The following is a 23727-nucleotide window of genomic DNA, read 5'->3' on the forward strand; positions in this document are numbered from 1 at the left end:
TTGTTTGATCACTGGTTACTTTTGATCTGACACTGCCCTCTCTCTAGTAATGACTTCCCCCTCATAGACCCTACCTCACATCTGTCACAAAGAATAAAGGGTGTCAAACTGAGGCCTGACAGCGCCTGTGGGCCATGCGATGTGCTGCCAACACAATGTGCCCTGGCTCCCACAATTTCCAATTCAGCTTCTTTTGTTCTGATAGGTCCAGGGTTAGGGTACCAGTGAGAGCAGAAAGGATTATGCAGCAACTGTGAACCCAAGCCTTCTTGAATGTGTATCTTTTATCTTTGATTCTTCTTCTTCCTAACTGCTGCAAACTTCATGGTGGTTACTATGAAATACATATTCAACAAGTACAAAGAAAGTTTGTTTAAATCCCTTTCCGTGACAAAACAAAGGATACAATGTATTGCATTTCAGCTCCAAACCTTAAAGGAAAAGGTTTCAAACCAGTATGTGAACTTAAGAGAGCTGCAAAACAGCACTATAGTAGCAGGTGAAATCACCCAACTGTTAGAATTCGGCTGCCTGTTAGTAAGTAAATGAAAGTACCCAACTTTTAGGACTTTAGGTCATGCCTTCATGGCCAAAAACCAGACCAAGATCGTAAAACAATGCTTACATTCACAGAGGAAAGTCAATCAACTGTTAAAGTATGCATTCTCATACTAATTTGGTGTGAGAATAGATTAAGGCTGAAAATCGATTCCAGGATCTTATTTAAATAATGCCCTGACTATATTATCTTTGACATTACTAGTAATCATTTCTCTAAAATGAACAGTAGGAAAAAGCATCGCTTTTACATTTTACTGAGAATTCTTCAACCTCCATTAAAACAATTTATAAATTCTTAAGTAGAAATATTTCTTTCTCCTGCAACACATATACACACAGACAGAATATTATCAGGTACACACTAAAGGAAAGTTTAGGAAGTATAAAGACCCTGTAAAATTACTCAGATATAAGGCCATGTTTTAAGCTTTTCTTAACCTTAGAAAAAGTGGGGGAAGAGCATGGCCAGTGAGAAACATGGAGGGTTAATGTGACTGTGACCCAGGACTGTAAGGAACACAAACACGTAGTTCGCATTGCATGTACACAGTGGAGGATCTCAGGCCCAGAGCAGGGGGTTCTAGGTTGGCTCTGGTATGTGGAAAACTATAACTTCTCCAACAGCTGAAGAAAGATTAACGTATTCACAGACATGAGGAGGAGCCCAAGACTGAAAGGTTAGCTGAGTAAATTAGAAAAACGCAGCCAAAATGCTAAAAATTACTTCTCTAGTCCTGTGGAGGACTAGATGGAAAATACTCAAATTCCTATACTATCAGCAATTAGATTATTAGATCTATCCTTAGAAACAATCTAAAAACATTATAATTCAAAGTACATTAGTAACACGTGATCATTTTCCCTAGACCTTAAAGCATAAAGAGGCGAGCTTACACACTTGGAACAAACCATGAAGTAGCTATGCAAAGACTGTCACTTCACAATGCAACTCAAAGAATAAACAGTAGAAATCAATAATTTCTAATTTCTCAAGTATTTTCTCCCTGAGTTATCCAAATGTCATTTTATCATAAAAAAAAAAATTCTACCCCAAATACCCATTTATGTGTTGTTTGGGTCATTCACTCCCTAATAATTGGTTCTACAAGACTATTAAATCACATAAGGACAGAAAATCATAATAGTTTTTAAATAATAAGAAAAAGGTGAAAACAACAGATAGTGCAGCAGTGAAGGGAACTGGCTGCTTTGCCAGTCCCCAGGCTCGGTTCCCGGCCCCACCTGGCAGCTCACAGCCATCATTACTTCCAGTTCCAGGGCAGGGTTTCCATGCCCTACTGACCTCAAACACCTGGCAAGCACTAGGTTACAGACACACATGCGGGCAGCACACACACACACACACACACACACACACACACACACACACGCACATATACACACGCGAGCGCGCACACACACACATACACACACACAATTGATCTAAAAATAACTTTTTTTCTCACTCAAGTGAAGTAGTATCTCACGGTAGCTATAATTTGAGTTTCCCTAGTAATTAGGGAAATCGAATATTTTTAAAAATAGTCACTGACTTTTTGTGTTTCTTCTTTTGAAAAGTGTTCATCGGTTCACCTGTTCATCGGCGGTTTATTTCTATGGTATTTAATTTCTCACCTCTTTGTAAATTCGGGATCTTAGCTAGCAAAGACTCTCTCCCATTCTGTGGGTTGTCTCTGTTGACTGTTCCCTCGTGCACAGACATGCTTTCCTGTGGCAGAGTCCCATCCACTGAGCCTGGGTGGCTGCAGTGCCCCTCGGTTCTGTTCACAAAGTTCCTGACTACCTGGATGTCTCCGTGAGCGCCCTCTAGGGCTTCAAATTAAAGCCCTTGGTCCATTCTGAATCCCTGTTTACACGAGGTGAAAGAACAGGTGTGAAGTCATTTCCCGCGTGCAGGTGGATATCTAGTTTGCCAGCACCACTTGTTGAATAAGCAACCTTTTCCACTGCATGTTCTCACCACCTTTGTCAAAATCTAGGTGGGCAATGCAGTGCCTCTGCTGGTTTAACCCAGACCATCTGTTCTGGTCCATCAACTGCCTGTCTGCTTTGGTGCCAGTGCTGGGCTATGTTACCACTACAGTTCTAGAATGCAAGTGTCCTTAATTCTTAGGACTGCTTTGGCTATATGTGGACTTCCGAGAGGCTTTGGAAACTCCTTGATTGTTTTACATCTAGATCTGTGAAATAGGACACCAGAACCTTAGTGTGCATTGCTAACTAGTTTTATGCCAATTGAACCCATGCCAGAGTCGTCTGAGGAAAGGGAACGTCAGTTGAGAAAATGCCGGCGAAGCCTGGGCTGCAAGCAAGCCAGTGGGGCATTTTCTCAGTTACGTTGGTGTGGGACAGTGCAGCCCATTGTGGTGGGCCCGCTCCACTGCTGGTGGCTCCTGGGTTCTAGAGAAAGCAGGCTGATCAAGCCAGGGGGACAGGGCAGTGAGCAGCACCCTCCACGGCCTCTGCTCAGCTCCTGCCTCCAGGCTCCCGGCCCCTGTGAGTTCCTGTCCTGACTTCCTTCGATGATGAGCTGTGATGTGGATGGTTAAGCCAAACAAACCTTTGTCCACAAGTTGCTTTGGTCATGATGTTTCATCACATTAACAATAACCCTGGCTAAGACATGTGTGTTCCATTAAATATGTAAATAATTTTGGTACTATAGCTATTTCCACACTATTAATAATTGCTACTAATTAATATTATTACTAATAATAACTATTATTCTGCCAATCTAGGAACAATGGAAGGTCTTTCCACTCTCTGGAACATTCTCTCATCTCTTACTCAGTGTCTTCAAGTTCTCACTACAGAGGCCTTTCTCCTCTCTGGCTGAGTGTATTCCTGGTGGTCTGTTCTTTGGTGGTGGTGGTGGTGGTGGTGGTGGTGGTGCTGCTGCTGCTGCTGCTGCTGCTGCTGCTGCTGCTGCTGCTGCTGCTGCTGTTGCTGCTGCTGTTTTTAAGCTACTATAAAAGAGATTGTGTTCCTAATTTCTTTCTCTAAGAGACATTGTTAGCATTAAATGAAGGATACTACACTTTTACATTGATTCTATACCCTACAATTTTATGTAAGTGTTCACTGGATCTAAGAATTTTCCAGCAGGTTCTATTAAGATCTCTTAGGTACAAATTCATATTATCCACAAGTCTGACAGTGGCTCTTTCCTCCTATGCTTACCCACCTTCACGAGTGGGTAAGCTCCTCCAAACACTGTACTGAACAGGAGGGAGGGGGGAGTCTCCCTGTCTCACTCCGGATGTCTGCGGAGATGCTCCAGTGTCTCTAACAACGCTAGCTGCGGGCTTGCTGGAAGCAGTCTTGTTATACTTGACCATTTGAGGTCTGTTCCATCTACTCCCAACATCTGTTTTATTACAAAGGCATGCTGAATTCTGTCAGATGCCTTTCAGTACCAATCTGTTGGATTTGTGGAAGATTACGTATATTGACCCAATCTTCCCCTCTAAGATGAAGCCCACTTAGTCATAGCGAATGACATTCTTACTGTGTTCCTGAATTTGGTTTGCAACCATTCTGTTCGGAGACATGCACATCTAGGTTTATGGTGCTTTATTCACTACGGAAAGGAAATGGAAACAACCCAGAAGCCTGAATGAACAATGACAATCTGACACATACATAAAGACAGTATTATTCACTCTCAATGCAAAGGAAAACCAGGAAATTTGCAGAAAGTGAATGGCATCAAATCCATATTAATGAGGTCACCTAATCTCAGAAAGAAAAAAAGATCCCAGATGCCCTTCATACACAGGTCTTAGCCTATAATTTTCAAAATGCATAAATATAAACTATAATATTAAGTAAAGTTACCCCGATCTCAAAAGGAAAAAAAATTACATGTTTTCTTTATATGCAGATCTTGGTCTGGGAGGTATAGATACAAGTAATTGTGGGTATAATATGATACATATCAAGGAGAGTAAACAGGTAGTACTGGATGGTGATGGTGACGAACAAAGCACAGACAGAAGGACGTATGAATCCTAAGAGAAGATACGAAGCTAACTGCTTTCTCCTTTCTTCTTGTGGTAGATGAGTCCATAAACTGAAATCAATAGGATGTTTACAAACCTCAGTTAAACTTAGACTTCAGGATGACTATTTTATGCACCAGTCACACTTCAATAACGGGAAGATGGGGACTGCGCAAGTGTGTGTTTGAATGGCCGCCTAAACCTAGGGAACGATGATTTTATTTGTAAATTCATTACAATGAAGTAATTTTTATTTTAAAAAACAAAGATTAAAAAATAGGGGGAAGCAGACAACCTGCACACCACAAGGTCGTACCACAAGGTCATACCACAAGGTCATACATCCGTACACAAGGCCGTACATCTGTACACAAGGTTGTACATCTGTACACAAGGCCGTACATCTGTACACAAGGTTATACCACAAGGTCGTACATCCGTATCCCCCACAGCAAGAGCACCGCCCACGCAGGGTGAGGCAGGAGCGTAGCCTGTGCAGCCTGACGGAAGACCAGTTACATCAAAAGGCCAAGTGGTGTAGGGTGATTACACTGGTGGTTCTTTTAAATAATGATAATAAACTAACGGAAAAACTATAAAGTATGGGTCTGTAAAACAAATTAAAACATAGTTCCTACTGCGTCCAAAGAGGTAAATTTAAAGTAAGGGGAAAGGGACCAGGGGCAGAAAAAGAGAAGACACTAATTCTCTGATTCTTCTGTTTTTAAGTCTAATCACTAAAATGAAGTCTCACATAACCTACAAACCTTAGCACCTCATTACTGTGAATAAAGAAAAACATTAGCCAAAACTTCCCCCCAGATCCAAATAATACATCTCATTTGCTGACTGGCAAGCAGAAGGCAGTTGAGGGAAACAAGTCCTCATAAGTGACAGGCATAATGCACTCCCAGCATCCCTCTGGCAGCAGCCTTATAAATTTCTGTTTGCCAAGCCTAATGATGTGATTCTTTCTCTTAACGCACTACCTCCCGGCCAGCGCTCCAGCACAGAGCCAAGACAGCACTTTCACTCTTGGAGCGGAGAGATAATTTGATTTGCTCACATATTCCTAATTCCTTGAAATATGTAATCCTCAGAACATAAAATTGTTAAATTACAAGTAAAGAAACATGAAGAGAGGAGACACGAGTGGAGGGCTCCCAGCTACGTTACCTCATTAACTGAGAATTATAAACTCCAGGGAGGCCGCTAGGATCTGACACAACTCACTTTAGAAAAAGAATCTAAATATAGCGTTTGCAGGGTCCTGTTGGAGCCTTCGCACCCTGCATTTCCACTGAGTGTCCGCATCAGGCCTCCAGCGCAAAGCTAAACTCCTGGGAGCTTCCGCCAGCATCGAGGCTTCCTCGTCATCAGCTGATGGGTGCCTCAAGTTCATAAACTAATTTAAATGTCACTAAACAAATAGAATTAGGCAAGTAAACCTGCAGGGTAAGAAAATAATGCACTGCCAAGAAGGGTTCTCGAGGCAGTACAGTCACCGCCGGCCTCCATACAACAGAAGCAATGCTTCATTACTGTTTTCCTGTGCATTCAACATGACAGAGTAAGTGCATCTATGCTAACGACTTACCTGGTACAGAAAAGACATCAACAGATTAAAGAGAACGACAAGACCTAACAAAGGCCCGAACAGTAAAAATTTACTCTTAGACTGAAATTTATTCTGGAATTTCTACTTTTAATTATATTACTCTTACAAATAGTATTTCAACAAAATTAAGCCAATTTATTGACAGGATATTCAAGTCAGCATAATTCTGACCATAATTCTGTCATCTATCTGGTTAGAGCTACATGTCTTGAACCATTCAAATCCTCTCCAACCTCACTGACCTACTGGCCTGGGAAAACTAGCACAAAAATTACATCACAGGTGAATCAACTCAATTTTTAAAAAATGTACATAGTTTTTTAACCTAGAAACTATTAATTCTGCATCATTAAACTAAAGCTGCTACTTACTTGTTTGAATGTTTCTTATTTTTAAAAGGACATTCCCAGAAAGAAATGCATTTCAATAGTATGTTGGAGTCAGAAGTAACCCATATAACACTAAGCCAATATTTACTTAATCTCTTCTCATATCTGCACTTACAAAGAGAAAGACAGAAAGGTGACTAGATGTCCCCTGCCCTCAGAGGAAATGGCAGGCCATGAGCAGGAAGCACAGCCATTTCAATTAAGGAGTGACCTGGCCTTAGGAAACTGGAACTAGCCTGTCTCCGTGGCCGTGACTACCCCACTGAGGTGCTTTTATGAGCACAGTCGCTGGACATGCAGATTCTACTGCAACAGTGCTTGTGACAACAAAATGCTAGCCTCCATGCAAGTGCCTTCAAGCTGCAGTGGATAAACAGAAGCACAGCACAGTCACTACCACATAAAAAGAATGAATTACACAGCACTGTGGCCACGCCCCAACAACCAAGCTGACTACCAAGGACAGACTGAACACAGACTGTGACAGCAGACACTTAACCGTGTGACAACAGGTCTAAGTTACAGGTCATCAATACATCTGCCTCTGGAAGGAGACACAGAGAAAAACACCGTGAAGGGTGGGTGCTTAAGGTGGCTTGCTTTACTACTCCCAAGAGCAGCAGAAAGTTTAACAGAATGCTAACAGTTTCGCTGTGGTCAGCACAGACTTACTGCTCTTCGGTACTCTGTATCCTCTCCTCCTTCCCTCCCTGCCTCCCTGCCTCCCTCCCTCCCTCCCTGCACGCTACAGGCTCTTGGACTTCCCAGCCTCCAAGACCATGTGTCAGGTAAACCTCCGCTTTGACAAATAACTAAGCCATGTGTATTCTTTTTTTTTTTCTTTTCTTTTTTTTTTCGGAGCTGAGGACCGAACCCAGGGCCTAGCAAGCGCTCTACCACTGAGCTAAATCCCCAACCCCGCCATGTATATTCTTTTTTTTTTTTTTTTTTTTTTTTTTTTTTTTTTTTTTTTTTTCGGAGCTGGGGACCAACCCAGGGCCTTGCGCTTCCTAGGTAAGCGCTCTACCGCTGAGCTAAATCCCCAGCCCCCCGCCATGTATATTCTTACAGCAGAAGAAAATGGACCAAGACAGTGCTCTAGCTAGATATAGCTTTAAAAATAGCTCCGTGGCGGATTCTGCACAAAAGGGACTGAAAGGCAATCTTTAGGAGAAAGACAGAAGCATGGGGCAGGCTAGACCCTCACGAGCCTGTTCTAGGGTCTACATGGGGTTTACAGAAACGCAAAACACGTTTACGCGCTCCTTTTAAAGGGTCTATGGTATAGTCCTCAATTTCTTGACATGGCTCATTTGAGAATCTAAATGTCAAATAGTCATAATTTTCTGTATAAGCTTCTAGTGGACAAAGACGTCCTTCTCAAGCTCTAAAGTTCATTCTACTTAAGTTGGAACCACAAGTAACGATATCCACATCTCTCTCTGGGTCACATACAAAGGCAACCCCAACTTCTAGTGTTCTTCATGCAATTATTATTTCAAATGGCAGAAAAAGAAATCTCCCAACTAATACCACCTCAAAGAGACTAATTTTAAATGGGGCCTCACAGCGGCAGAGACTATGTAAACATCTTTACAGCTGCACCATGGACAGAAAAGCAGTGAAACATGTGCCGAGACAATGCTGCCACCTAGAGGCCGAGGCCTAACCTCAAAGTTGGCTGCTCCAGCTACTAAGGGAGCCCTGCGGTAGTCCCCACTACACACACGGGCAAGCCAGAGCTCTGACAGCGTCTCAGAGAACATTCAGTTCATTAGGACAGGAATAGCGGGGTTCATCTGAATACTGGTCAAAGCACAGGTCCAACCCCGCTGGCATCTTTTCTGAGACAGAATTCTTTCTTGAATATCTCTATTAGTAGCTAATAAAATTGGCAAATGACCGATATACTAGTCAAAGCAAAAACAGTTGACTACTTACATATTTCATTTATCACATAAATATGTTTAAGTCCTATGGAAAGTTAGCTATCAGCTCTCAGCGTGTTCTGAAATTCCCCTAAGAACCATAGTGAGAGTTACGTTTAAGGTTTATCTGAACCTTTAAATCCCCCATGAAGTAAAACCAAATCCAGACCTGACTCTCGTCGGGTCTAAGCACCTGCCCCATTCCCAGTGTAACACAACATGGCCAAGGCCAGGGGAAAACCAAGCACGCCCTCCCAACGCAAACAGCGCCACCTCTGGAAAGCCCTTAGCTAAGTCCTGCAAGGACAGCAATGTCCCGGTGCTTACAAGACAAGATCACAAATGTCTCTCAAACCAACAAAGACGCCTACCTAAAATTAGAAAATGTTTAAGATAGGATTAATAGCCTCTCATTTATGTTGTATCAGGGGTACCAAAGCTTATTAATAGATGTATTTGTGATAAAATATGAACTACCTTAAGCTCCTAGAGTATCTTACGAGTCAGTCTGCACAGAGCAACTCCAGAGTATTTATTATGCCACTTAATCTCCTACTGTACCCTGAAAGACGAATACCAATAACACCACAAACAAAGGAGGTCTCGTGGGCTTCGGTAATTTTCTCAGGGTTACGATCCAAGTGACCCACACACCTCTCTATAAGCTCATCCACCCTCAAATGACTGTACTCACACTAACTTTAAAGAAGACTTTGAGGTACTTTACTGTGTATTTTCTGGGTAAAAGCATAGTTTGTGGTAATAAAAGCACTTAATTTTAATTCATGGTGTTTCAATTTTCAAATAATTTCAGAAAGTGTCATCTCAGCAGAAGAGGTGGTATGTCCGACCCCTTCCACAACGGAAGTTTGTACATGGATGGTATTTCTTTTACATTTCAAAAGCGAATGGGTCCTCCTCATGGACAAACATTCATGGTGACAGAAATCAACAAGGAAGCCGCCAAAGGAAGGAGGCAGCCAACAGCGCTCCACATTACAACAGCCAGCTCGGCACGGCAGCGCTCACACCTTGGTGGTGACCAACAGCTCTCTAATTGGACTTGAAACCTGATCAGTGAGAGGGAGCACAAGCGTGTCAGATACTGGAAACCTAGCTTACTACTCAGTCGAGTGAAAGCCTGGTCATCAGAGGGTACTCTACAGTCACTAACTTATTAAACCGGCACAATCCCTAACGTCGAGCTATAAACACTTGTCCTTATACCCACAGGTAAGTGTGGTCTTCACACCTCATCACAGAGACTTCTCTGCAGCAGAGAGAGACCACCACAGAAAATCCACAACCAGTCCAAAGGCAACTGTGAACCGCAGCCCCAACAGATACCTCTACAAAACACTCCCTCGCCTAAGGCTCGGGAATTCTGCAGAAGAGCGGGCGGGACAACTGGAGACAGAGGATCATGGAGTTGGCTGTGAGATTGTGTTTCCTAGGAACATCAGAAGCTAGACCCACAGTCTCACAACTGTGACTGCCCAACAGGCTGAACAGTGGTGACATCAACACACATGCCAAACTGGAGGGGAAAGCCCAGGAGGTCTCAACTCTACACGAAGGACCACAGAGAACAGAGGAAGGCTTGGGGGGGGGGCTCTCCAGGGAAGAGCACCCCACTGGTTGTCGGATACCAGGTGGTCAGCCCTGAAACACACATTCAAATAGCTACACAAACGGAACAAGTTACACTTAGAAATAAAGATGCATACAGCATTGATTAGTGAGAAGAAGGTGTGAGTCCGACGGAGAGTGAGGAAGGGAGGGTAGATAGCAGGGCTGGGGCAGAGGAACCAGAAGGCAGATGTTATAGTATAATCTCAATTTTTTTTATTTCAAAATTTTTAAAATTTTGAAAAGGTCAACAAAACTGTCTCCATTTTGAGATGCAAGTTTAAAAGGGAGTCTGTTTTATAAAGTATTATTTATAAATTATTTTGACACTGGAAACTCGTACCAGCTCCTCCCAGGGATAGCACTGCCTGGTAATTGATATGCTAGCCCTATCAGTTAAAATCAAGTGGCTTTGAGTTTCATTTAGATACAAGCTACGGCACAGGTTAACCTAATAAAGTCATGAAGATAGACACTGTGATGCCGCTTCTAACCATGTGGAACAGGCGAACTCACAGAAACAGGACACACAGGAGCAGCTACCGGTGCTAGGCAACGGGAACCGGAAGCGATGGCTAACAAGCAGAGTCTGAGCCTATAGGAAAATATTATGGAAGTAGATATTGGTGATGACTGCATAGCTTTGTGGATATAATAAAAAGCAATGAATCTTATGTGATTACATCTCAACCAAAAATTAAAAAAAATTGAGCAGTACGTTAATCCATCGTGAGACATGAATGCTTGCGCTCAAAATATAAAACTTACGTAATTATCGAGGTTCTTCGCCCGCATTTGCTAGATACGATCTTTTAACCATTCTAAGTAAAAAGCCCTATTTGTAAACATATACATTTCTGGGCATTAAAATATTCTCCATCTACAGTTATTACCATTCCTAGAGGCACCACGGGAACTCCAACAATGAACAGATTTAGCTAACAAATCTCATCGATCCCGCGATGCCCGAGTTAGACCCGCTGTCAGAACTCTTTAAAGATGTAGCAGTGTACATTCCTGAAGGTGTGAGAACCCAGCATACACAAGCATTTATTCCTGTAGGACCAGACTATCAAACGGTTGGGCGACTTCTGCGTTACAGTGTGTAGTGTTTGCCACTGGATAACCAGGAGATGACTTGTAAATGGAATAAAAGGAAAGAACTCAAAGGGCAGGACCAGACTGCCCGTCGGGGGCTGGAGGCGGGGCTGGAGGCGGGGCTGGAGGCGGGGCTGGAGGCGGGTACTTACTAACTTGTTCTCCTGCATGTATATTCTTTGCAACTTCAGGCAGCTCTTAGCTATGACAACCATGCCTTCGTCCGAGATCTTGTAACACTGGCCGAAGTGAATATCTTTGAGTTCTCTGCATTTTGAGCCCAGCTGTAAACAAAGAAATTCGGCTCAATGTTCAGATAATAGCAAGGACAACATACTTCCTGCCAAATTTTAAAGAAGCCATACCAAAGTTAAAGAGTGACTTGTAAGTTACCTTTAAAATACCATAAAGTAACAAAGGCAACTACTGACTTAAAACCGTACTTCAGAAACCACCTGCCCACTAACATGCTTGCTTCAATGTACCACAATGTACCACACAACACCAATATGCATGGATTTAACAGTTTTCAGTTCATATTTTTCAGTCTTTAAAAGTGTACATAGACTGGGATTGGGGTGACCTAGATATAGAAAAAACGGCATAGTCATATAAACCAGTATTACACAGCCATTAAAAACTGGAGTATCGGAAAAGTTGAAATACGAAAATATATACATACTTTCACAGCAACATGTGTATGTATATATGCTTAGATGAACAGGCACGTATCCACAGAGACTGAAACGCAGACTGCAGATGGCTGGCTTTAGTGGCTGCAGACAGGTGAATCCCTCTGAATGTCTTTTCATTAACTGAGTCTTGAAATTGGCGCACAGTATTGCTTCACTGTGTGATTCCCAGGCGAATTTGTTTTGGTTGATTCTCCTCTCAGGTCAGGTCCCTTCATCTTCCAATATGTTGTGTGTTTTCCTGTGACATAGCTCCTCTTGTCCTCTGGTCTTCCTCAGAAAAATTGCTCTCTCATGTGCTTGTGCGCTCGCTCTCTCTGTGTCTCTGTCTCTCTCTCTGTCTCTGTGTGTGTGTGTGTGTGTGTGTGTGTGTGTGTGTGTGTGTGTGTACTAAAAGTTGAAATCCACATGTGAGATGGAAAATGCAGTCTTTATCTTTCTGTGTCTGAGTCAATTTGCTTAGAATAATTTACAGATCCACGTATAGTTTCCTAAAATTCCACAATTATTCTTTACAGCTAAACAAAATTCCACAATGTATATCATATTTTTATTATCCGCTCATCTACTAACAGACATCTAGGCTGATTTCATGTCCCTGCTGTAAGGAATAAGCAGTGGTCAACATGGATGCCCAAGTACCTCTGTAGTAGGGTGTAGACTTAGGAGTATATGCTCAGAAACAGTACAGCTAGGTCAAATGGTCGACCTATTTTTATTTCCCTGCAAAACCTCTATACTCACTTCCAAAAGGGCTGCTTCCTTACACTCCCATGAGCAGGGACCAAGGTTCCTCTTTCCCCACATCCTCGCCATGGTTTACTACCATTACTTTTGATGACAGTTCTTCTGACGTGGGTGACATGGAAGTTAAAGTTCATTTCATTTGCATTTCCCTGAGGGTGAGGGATGCTGAACACTTCTGTAAATACTTACTGGCTATCTGTGTTGCTTGTGAGAAATGTTTTGTCACTCACTTCTTCATTTTTAGGAGTATTACACTTTTGCAGTCCCTCATAAAATTCTGGATATTAGCTCTTGTCTAAAGAATAGTTGGCAGACATGTTCCTCCTTTGCAAGCTGCCTAGTCATTCTGTTGACACTGTAAATTTTGTGCGATCCCACGTGTTAGTTCTTGGGGTTATTTTCCATTCAGAACATCCTAGCTCCACTCTATTTAGGAGTGAGTCTTCCCTGTTTCAGGTTTTACATTAAGGTTTTTGAACCAGTTTGAACTGGTTTTTGTGCGGTGTGAAAGACAGGGACCCTGACTTCACTCTTCTGTTGAAAAGTCACCCACACACTCTGTGTTTGACACTGGGTCAAACATTAGGTGGTCAGAGCTCTGGGGGGGTTCATGTCAGGGTCCTCCACCCTGACCCACTGGTCTACATACCTCATTTTTCTGAAAGTACTTTGTGGTCCTGACACTACTGTTGGATAGTAGAATTTTGAGGTCAAGTATGAGAATACCTTCCACTGTGTTCTTTCTCCTTATGAATTCTTTGGCTATTATTGGTTTACGTTTCCATATGACTCTTTTGGAGTGTTTTCTACCTTGGTAAAGGCTGTCATTGGAATTCTGACGGAGCATGTATTAAATCTGTATACCGATTTTGATAATAAAGCCATTTTCACAGCATTAATATTGCCTATCCAGGAGGATCCTGCCATGGTCTGGTGTCTTCTTTGATTTCTTTTTTCAGTGTCTTCAATTTTTTATTGTAGAACTCTTTCCCTTCCGCAGTTAGGTTTGTCCCTGGGTGTGTTTAAAAAAATATTTTTCTTAGTTTCTTTCGAAAAGAGTTTGTTACCTGTATAGAACAAAGTCACTAACTTTTGTATGTTGATTTTGTATTATGCGACTTTATTGAAAACTTATATTAGAGTTTTCTGGCAGACTCTGTAGGCTCCTTTAAGTACAGAGTCAGGCTGTCTAAGAATAAAGATAATCTGACTTCTTTCTCCATTCTTTATCCGTCTCATGTTTGACCTGTCACTGCTCTAGTTAAAACACCACGTTAAACTACACTGAGGAGGAATGGCCAGAGCAGAGTCCTTCTCACTACAGGTTTTAGAGGAGATACTCTTGTCACCATTTGCTAGTGTGGTGGCTGCGGGCCTTTACTGTTCTGTGGTGTGTCCCTACTGTCCCTGATTTCTTCAGGACTCCCATCATGAGGACACGCTGAACGCCAAGTCCGTCTCTGGGTCTATGGAGAGAGTATGTGGTTCCAGGCCTTGTCCTTGGCTGGACTTAAGCGTCTTTGAATGAACGTTGTGCACGCAGAGCTCTCTTTAAGACATTTTCCTCGGTGGTAAAGATTGAGCCCCGGGCTGTGTGTGTGCTACACCGGCACTCTTCCGCTCACCCACATCCCTAGCCAGAAGAGGCCTCTTTAAACACAACAAACATGGGGAGCTATGATTGCTTTATACAGTTCTACGTCACAGTTAATTCCAGATTTTGGTCTACATGCACAGAAGACCAGAAGAGTAGACCAGAAAAACAAGAATGTGAATTCATTTACATACCGTCATCTACCTAAGCCACAGTAACAATAGATCCAAGACAGTACAGTAGCTACACGGTTATTCTGTACACAACACAATTAATTGTGATCTGTGGAACTACTGCCATTGCAAATACTATATATATATATATATATATATATATATATATATATGTACCCATTTTTATATAATACACATGCATATATATATACATTTTACGTATAAATAAAATACTTCTATTATCATTTGTCATGTTCATTAATATCAGCTGTTCAATCCCACTTGATTCATCAAAAAAGGGGGTACATTTCTAGAACTTATACCTAAGAAAGCTGAATCCAAACTGATACTTAGAATTCTGAGTTGGCTCAAATATGTCTGAGAGAAGATTAAAAATGGGAGTTTTCAGTCTGCTAAGTATTACTATAACGCACAGACAACCTCTCCATTCCTTTGTCCACAGACCGTGCTCCTGGCCCACGGTGGCAAACATGGCGTTCTGTGGCTAGAGGAACTCCCCAAGGTTGCTATGTGGGAGGAGTGCGCAGGGTTTGGGTTCTGTCTCTAAGAACACAAGCGTGTCGCTGATGAGTCTGAGGTTAAAGTTCACTTCACGTGTAGCACTAGATGAACAGCTACCAACTGCTCCAAACTGAAAGGGGTTCACACGTCTGGTGCGAATGACCAAAGCAGATCACTATACCTTTTGACAATCCCAGCTCTGAGAGTCTCCAGGCTTCCAGAAAAAACTAGGTTCATACAAAGGAGTGGGCTAAAAATGCCTCAAACTTCTTAACAATGTTCATAGAAAACTGCAGAGCAGGCCCATCCAATGCTGTGGGACCGTGTTTCTAGAACAGAAATCTGTGCTCAAGACTTTAAGCCTGGGGGTAGAATTAAAGGTCTGGGGGGAGGGGTGTTGTTGTTGTTATTGTTGTTGCCTTCCAGATACTTAAGCTCTTGACACAAAAAAAAAAAAAAAAAAAGACCTCCCATGCACTTTTAATAAGGATGCTATTAAAGCTATTAAAGCATGCTCTACAAATCGCGAGACTATATCGAAGCGAGTGGGAAGACATAAAGTCTAATCCAACACCAGGATGGAAAGAACCACTGAATTATGTTGAAGTCGGACGGAGGTGCTGGACTGCTGAATCAGCACACACGCGCTCGTGCATGCATGAGAAGTCCAGGCCAGCGAAGCTGAAGAAAGCCATCCCATTCAGTGGCAACCTGTCCATGTGCCTATGCAACAAGAGGAAATCTTTGAGTTCCACTGGTGCAAACTATAAAAACTGACTGAAGAGGGTACGGATCGCAATCAGAGCAGGATGCATACAGAAGAACGAGTGCATAGTCACACAGTGTGAAGAAACTAATACTCAGCTAACAAAAGGCACAGCAGAACCCAGTCACAGGACGAAAGGGGAAGGGCCAGGGAAGGATGGGCGAGGGGGCAGCATGCTCATCCTCTGGGGAAAGGGGGAGAGCCAGGGAAGGATGGGCGAGGGGGCAGCATGCTCATCCTCTGGGGAAAGGAAGCAGCCGTCTAGCTGAAATGGATCAACTGTAAGCAGGGGAGAGAAAATGCTTCCCTTCTGGAGAAGTCCAGGCATCCTACCTCCTAGTGGGTACACTGACCACTCTCCCTAAAACAGCTCACTTCATCTCTACACTCCTGTCCCTGAGGAGCAAACAGCTCCCAAGAAACAACGAGCTTTGACTCCTCTGACTGGGGCTACTCTGCTGGCCTATTTATCCAGCAATGACTAAGTCAGATGGCCAGACGCCACAGTCACGTTAGCAAGCCCACTTAGCTCTCGTACAAGCGATGTCCTACGCTTGAAGTCTCTGAGTTTGATGTGTTCTATTCTAGCACTCTGCTTTACTCTCATTCAATTTAGAGTGGGCAACAAAGGACAGACCTCCCTGGAACTTCAACCATGACTGCATCGGAAAGACAAGTAAAGTGGCTTACATCTGAGGAGGGACTGGGGCCTCAGTGGAGTCTCAGACATCACTGCGTGATGCCGCCTTGGTGAAGCTTTGGGCTAAGACCAGAGGTTTAGTTTGACTGCGTGGAATGCCAATGCAAGTGATACTGGTCACTTTATCTGCAAGGAAATGACATCATGGCAAGGGAGAGGACCAAGAGCACAATGCCACACATCCCTTCGTTATCTCATTCCAAGCTAGTGTCTCAGGAAGCAGGCTATTATGACTCAGTACCAAAGGAGTACTGAGTTACTGTCGTCTCAGTTACTGCTGCTGTTTTAGACAACACAGCCCATGAAGCAGATCAATCCTGAGTGAATGAATCGCCATTATTTTATCCATAAATATTCCAAGTTTTAGGCTCTCAAGGCAGCGTCAAATCAGTTGTCCTTCAGATCCCTCCATGTTATAAAAAAAATCTGTCCATGGCCCACAGGAAAACATTCAAAGAGCATCAACCAAGTCTTGGACGTTTCTCTACAAGCTTGCCCTGAGTCCCAAACCACAGATACAGCATGCAAGCCTTCTAAACACAAGATTCTCTACCCAGGAAGAGGATGCTGAAGACCCTGGAGCTCTGACCCTGCCAAGTGGAGAGATCTAGATCAGATGCCTGCCATCTAGCGCTCGCTCTCTCTCTCTCTCTCTCTCTCTCTCTCTCTCTCTCTCTCTCTCTCTCACACACACACACACACACACACACACACACAAAAGGAGCTGGACATGAAGGGGTGCTGCTTACTGGCTTGATTCGTCAGAGTTTGCTCAGCCTTTCTTTTAAAACTTAGGAGCACCAGCCCAGGGGTGTCCTCATCTACAACAGGCTGGACTCTCCCCCACTGATCACGAAGAGTATGTCCACCTACCGACCATCTACTTCCAGCCGGATCCTCTGAAGGCATTTTCTCACATAAGATAAATCCTCTCCGATGGCTGCTGACATAAAGCTGGGCAGCACGATCCCTACATAAGGTTGCATCTAAAGCACCCAGCAGAAGATCTGGGAAGCACTATGGGTTTTACATAGTCCAGCAAAGGGAGTGTACGATCAACAGTCGGAGAGATAAAGTTGATCACCAGGAGTCACGTTTCCACTGAAGAAGCAGCTTCTGCTCTCTGGTCCTCTGTATCCTAACAGCATGAGGAGCCAAGGAACCTGAGGAGGGCGCACTCTTCTCCTCAGTCGGGGCATGAGCATGAGAGACAAATTGCTTCTGATACTCACACTTTACCAGGACTGAACCCTCCTGGCAGAAGCAGCGGGAGGCAGGAGAACCTGGGTGGAAATCAACAAACCACCATAGGAGCCACGCTCTGAGAATGGAACCACAGGAAGGTGCGTGAGGCTAGAAGGCCCTTGCACGCGTGCAGGCTTTACTGACAGGAATTCCAGTCTTCACAGACTGTATCAGAGAAAGATCACTTCGTGATTCTGACTGTGGACCAGGGAAAGTATTTCAAAATACAGCTGAAAAATTCTGGGTTGTTTTGTTTCGTTTTATTCTGTCAGGGTCTCACCTACTGACCCTGGCTGACCTAGAACTCATAGAGATCCAAGTGCTGGGATTAAAGCTTTGTGCTGCATGCCCAGAATGCCCAACATTCTGTTGTTGACAGAGCCCTTCCTCAGGAGCGACTATTTACCAGAGCCTAACCTCTTCCCCGCTCCCTGACCCAAGGAAGCCCCTGTCTTTGGGATATATCACTCCAGTCTGTCTCCTGTGTCCGTCCTATCCCACCTAAGGTAGAAGAAAAAGTAGAAGTGTCCACGGATTGTAAAACTTCAGGTGGACTCTCCAGGAACACTCTCCAAACAGTTAAAAGCCTTCATCAGAGGACAGAGAAGACTCCCTGTGCCACACACAGTCTTACCCGCACTCTGAGGAAGATTCGTTTACAGAAGTACCACTTGTCAAGATGTAACATCCACAACGTATATTAAAAAGCATAGATGAATAAGCCAGACAGGTAAGAGACTCCACCATCATTAGAACTAGAGTCAGACAGAGCTGGGATACTGAATTATTGAACCAGGATATTTTGTTTGTTTTATCTAATATACTGAGGGCTTTAATGGAAAATACAGGCAACATACAAGAGCTGATGAATACATGAGAGGCAGAAATTCTAAAACGTAATCCAAGTTAGAAATAATACATTTTAGCAGAAATGTAGACTGTCTTAGGCTCAGGAGTAGACTGCAGGCAGCTGAGAGGAATGTGAAGGCTCAATTTTATGAAACTAGTAAGTTCCAAAAGTGAGAGCAAACTGAAGAGACCAGAGAGGCATGATGGAATGGCCAGGATCCGCTGGCCTGCGGCTGGAACATGACGGAACTGAAAAGGCTGTGTGGAATGCCATGTGAAAGGAGGGACGCCAGTGTGTGAGGCGCTGGAATCTAAACGTTCCCCAGATTAATGTTCCACTCCAAATGCCAAGCTGAGAAGCTCAAATGATACCAGGGGATGTTATCAAACTACAGAAAGTCAAAGGCGAGATAAAAATCGTGTGGGGAGGTGGGTGATAACGACGCCCTGCCTTGGCAAAACTGTGGGGCTAGATCTAACCTCTCACAAACCGTGCAAGAGAACAGTGAAATGCTTACAGCCGGGTGACAGGAGAGCACCAAGTACAAGGCAGAGACAGTCAGAATGGAGCAAAGCGCGAGCATCCAGCTGCACGCTACAAGAAATCCATTACAAGTAAACGTGGAAGGAGAGCAAAGGACTCAGGCACTCCACACTAACCTCCCAAGAGAAGCAGAAGGCACCCTCTCTGAAGTGCACACGCTAAGCAAAGTCTGTGGCTTTAAATAAATACACTTGTTTATTTAAATATACAGGAGACAAAAGGAAGCATTAAGTAATTATTAATACATGGGTCAAGACTCCAAAAGGACAGAGCAGCCCTTAATGTGTGCTTACCCCAAACCGTCAAAGTATCTGAGGCAGAAAATAAAGTGAAGCATCACAAGGAAAAACAGGGGCTCACGATGAGAGCTGCAGACTTGCCCTGTGAGCCAACCATCAAGCGCCCTGCTGTCACCCAAAGATTCTGAAAAACAACCCCTGAACAGCATTAGGCAGAACTAACTCAATCGGGGAGAAGCTGAGATAGCCTGCTGCAACTGAACAGGGGAGAAGAAAACTGTATGTAGAGATGATGGACTTTATCAGTTGTGAAGGAGAAATAAGCTACAAAAAGACAAAAGAATTCTCAGACACATATGACTAAGTGAAAAAAATCAAATTTGAAAGAGCTAAACTCTGCATGACTTCAAACAGAATAGTTCACAACAGGAAGATGGGAGATGTCGGCCAAGTGCAGGAGAAGGATGCGGATGAGTCGGAGCAAGGATTTCTGCTTTTCCAATGGTCTTCTCTTCTCGGTTTTGTGACTGTTATTGTTGCTAGCCCCGGGGTTAGCTTGGTCTTCATGCAGAAGTGCCTTCAGATGCACACGGTTACCCGTCTTTTGAGGTGCACCGCTGTCACACGCATTTGGCTCTGTGCTATCTTACTCATCCCGAGGTACTTTCTCAATTCCTCTGCCATTTCTTCTGGGGGCCGCTGGCTATTATGAGTAGACTGTTCGTTCAATTTCCAAACATGTGAGGATTTACAGCTTTCTGTTTGGTTTCCGGGTTCAATCCAGGATCAGTTGCTGCTGCTGTGGACGGCTTGGCTCCGAATGTTAGCATCCACATCAAGGAGCACACAGTCACCTGTCAATCCAGGTCCAGGGATTCCGACGCCCTCTGTTGGTCACACGTGATGCGTGTATATCCATTCAGACACACGCAAACACACGTGAAATAAAAGTGAAGTAGGTAAATTATTATAGTGCGCTGATTTGAGAAACTAAGGCTCCTCTCCAGTCCCTGGGATTCAGGCTCTGGCAGAAATACCAGAAGTTTAAAAGCAAATAAAACAAAACAAAACAAAACAAAACCAAACCTTACCCAGCCTTACACACACAACTCTGCCCAGCCTTAGTGACCTGGCTCTGTGCTTGGCTGCGACCTGGACGTTCTCGCTACACCTTGCTTCTTACTTGCTGCATTTCTTCTACTTTTAGTTGCGCCTCTCATGTGATGGGCGGGGGAGGGGGGTTATGAGGCAGGATATCACTGGGTATAAGACAACCAGTGACGAAAACTGATGCTCTTCTGTTTTCCTGAATGTGCTCTGACCTGGGTGCATGTGACTTTCTGCATTTTCCTGTGTACAATGACACTGACAGTCCTAATTTCAGCTAGGATGAAAAACTGAACCAAAATCCTCTCCCTGAGACATTTAATCCTAGGCTTCAGGGAGGCTACTGTATGGCACGTCATATGTTGTGAACAGCAACTACAAGATTTCTTTTTCTGTTTGCCTTAAAATATTTCCAATCTTCTGCTTTTCTATGATATTGTATCATAAAAATGTTGGTAATATATTACATGATGCCTGCATCACCCCTATGATTGGCTCCCTAATAGTTTAGACACACACACACACACACACACACACACACACACACACACACGCACACGCACACACACAAATAGTAACTTGCAAATAAATAAGGTCCACCACCTGTTCCCTCCTGGACTCGGGACCTGTGCCCCACACTAGGAATGCAACTGCTATCTTTACGACTACTGCCAACCTAGGAAGACGCTGGAACACAATTTTTTTTTTAAACCAACAAGACTGTATTCCTTCTACTTTTAGTTGGCCTTTGCTTGGTTCTTACTCTTGAGGGGTTGGTTTGCTTTGCTTTTTGATTGTTTGACTCTGTTTTCAATGTTGCTCTGCTGGCCTGGGATTCATTCTACTGACAAGGCTAGCGTCTAACTCCAGGGTGCGGATCTCCTGCGCCTGCTGCCCGCTGTGTCCTGTGTGTTTCCAGTGGCTGGCACCTCTGTCCCCTTTGAAACACTTCTGCGGAGCTTTAGAGCCACCTGTTCAGACTCTTCTCTGGACTGGGGTTTGGTGACTCACGGTTGTGGACTTTGTGTGTCTGTTTCTTGTGTGTTTGGGCAGTGCTGGAGATGAGCCCAGGGAGGTGTAGCCTAGGCAAACATTCTACCATAAGCTGTAGCCTAAACACTTATCTTTTGAAAACTAAAACTCATGCCACCGCCAGACTGAACTTTACTAATGACTTGGTTTTTAGTTGTCATTTTAATATGGAAAGAGATCTACAATGACTTATTTTCAGAAACATCAGAGTTCCATCACTCAAACTAAGTTGGAACTGTCACATACTGTAACTATGGATATAATTTCTTAAACTTATTTTAATGAGGTGACTACTAATGATTATTTACTTGAACACAAATGCCAGATGATGAAATATTAAGAAGACTAAAACAGCTATTATTCTTAATTAAATTGTTCTTTTCCCCAGATTCATGATCGTATTCTTATTCGACAAAAACAAGAGATACAACATAATGTAAAATGTTTCCATTGATAAAATTATATAGTATGGCTTCTATGGAGGTAGAAATATCAACATCCAAAAGACGATATTCTATAAATAAGATAATGTTTGGTCGAAATAGTCCAACTTTTGTCAAGATACCTCAGTGGGTAAGGCCATTGCTGGAAGCCTGGTGGCCTGAATTCAATCCCTGGGTCCCGCATGAGAGCAGCAAGACCTGACTCCTGCGAACCATAGCATCCATGCACTGTGCACACAAATGGGTTAATTTTAGAAGGGGGCAGGGCAGATGGCCCAGTGGTACAGGCAGCAGCCACCTAGACTGCCTACCTGAGGAACTCACATGGTAGGAGAGCATTAACTACCCCGACACGTCTCCAACCTCCACATGCTCACTATGACACACGTGCACACTCACACATACACACAAACAAAACTAAAATATTTAGGAAGTCACTAGTCTGAGAAACGTTATCAAGCAGAATTATTACTTTAAAACTATAGTCCTGGTCTGTTACAGCTTTAAGCTGAAATGCTTTAAGTAGTTATTTTATAAAATAATAATAACACAAAAAGCATAGACATTTGATGTTTGCTAAATCCAGCTGAAACTGTAGCACTTGTGAAGGAAAGACTTTTCAAAGGTATTACCAATAAATCCATGTGTTCCTTTCTGCACCATTTGTCATTTATTGTCAAGAGGGAGACAGTGAGTCAACAAGGAACTGCTTGCTATAACTGAGTTCAAGAAAAAATAATAATCACAGAAAACCATTAATCATGAATAAGTCTCCATAAAAGGATTGGTTTACTAAAACCACAATACACTCTATAACACAATTTCTCAAATATCAATAGGTAATAAATTAATTCACTAAGTGGGTCATGGGCAACATTTATTTAACACAGTAATGTAGAATAAATTAGGAAACAATATACAATGCGCACAACCTTGTTTTATGTATATATAAAATCCATTCTCTTTGCACAATACCCAAACACCACTCTGTCAGTCAGGGCAATCTAACAGCCCAATTGTGCACACCTTGCTACGGAACAGTTAGGAACAGGAAAAGTGTACCCTGGACCACAATGAGAGTCCGGTTGATCAGTGAAGAACAAAGTTACTACAGAGGAGACATTCAGATGGCTTTCCTATTTCTATTAGGATACTGCATTGTGTATTCCAAGTATTACTCTGAACACCCCCACTAATCCACTAATATGATGCCTACTGTGTCACATGACACCTAAATATGTAAAGATAATTCATCAGTTAATACACTGAATTCTTTTTAAAATGCTTTGTTGTGAAATATGAAACGCTGAAAAAGAAAACTCATCATATTATCATATAATCATAGTATGTCCATAAAATACATATTTCTCTAAAAAAAAGTAAATTAATTGATTTCAAGAATGTTATAAAATGGGCTGGAGAGATGGCTCAGCGGTTGAGAGCACTGACTGTTCTTCCAGAGGTCCCGAGTTCAATTCCCAGCAACCACATGGTGGCTCACAACCATCTGTAATGGGATCTGATGCCCTCTTCTGGTGTGTCTGAAGACAGCTGCAGTGTACTCATAAAAATGAAAATAAATAAATCTTTAAAAAAGTTATAAAATGCTTTATAAAAGAAAAAACTAGTCAAGAAATATTAAAATAAAGAAAAGTGTCACTTCACACCATGTCGGGCATGGGCTCCCCTCTAAGTTGGTGGCATCCTTGATATGATATGGCCACACTCAGTAGAGTCTACTCGACAGTCTCCCCAAAGTTCTCCTCATACTCAACTTTCAATATGTCCATCAACAATGACTCAACTGAAGGACCTCCCTTCAGAAATGA

At 43.0% G+C, this 23727-nt stretch overlaps 1 protein-coding gene across 1 annotated transcript in view; it reads right to left on the reverse strand.

The window, feature by feature from the left end:
• The window catches only part of Fbxl17 (F-box and leucine rich repeat protein 17), a 423470-nt gene that overhangs the window by 382994 nt on the left and 16749 nt on the right, over nucleotides 1-23727 (reverse strand). Inside the window, 1 exon segment of the mRNA XM_032901713.1 lies at nucleotides 11398-11529. Coding sequence (XP_032757604.1) covers nucleotides 11398-11529 — 132 coding nt within the window.

This window comes from Rattus rattus, chromosome 4, assembly GCF_011064425.1.
Source record: "Rattus rattus isolate New Zealand chromosome 4, Rrattus_CSIRO_v1, whole genome shotgun sequence".
NCBI lineage: Eukaryota > Metazoa > Chordata > Mammalia > Rodentia > Muridae > Rattus > Rattus rattus.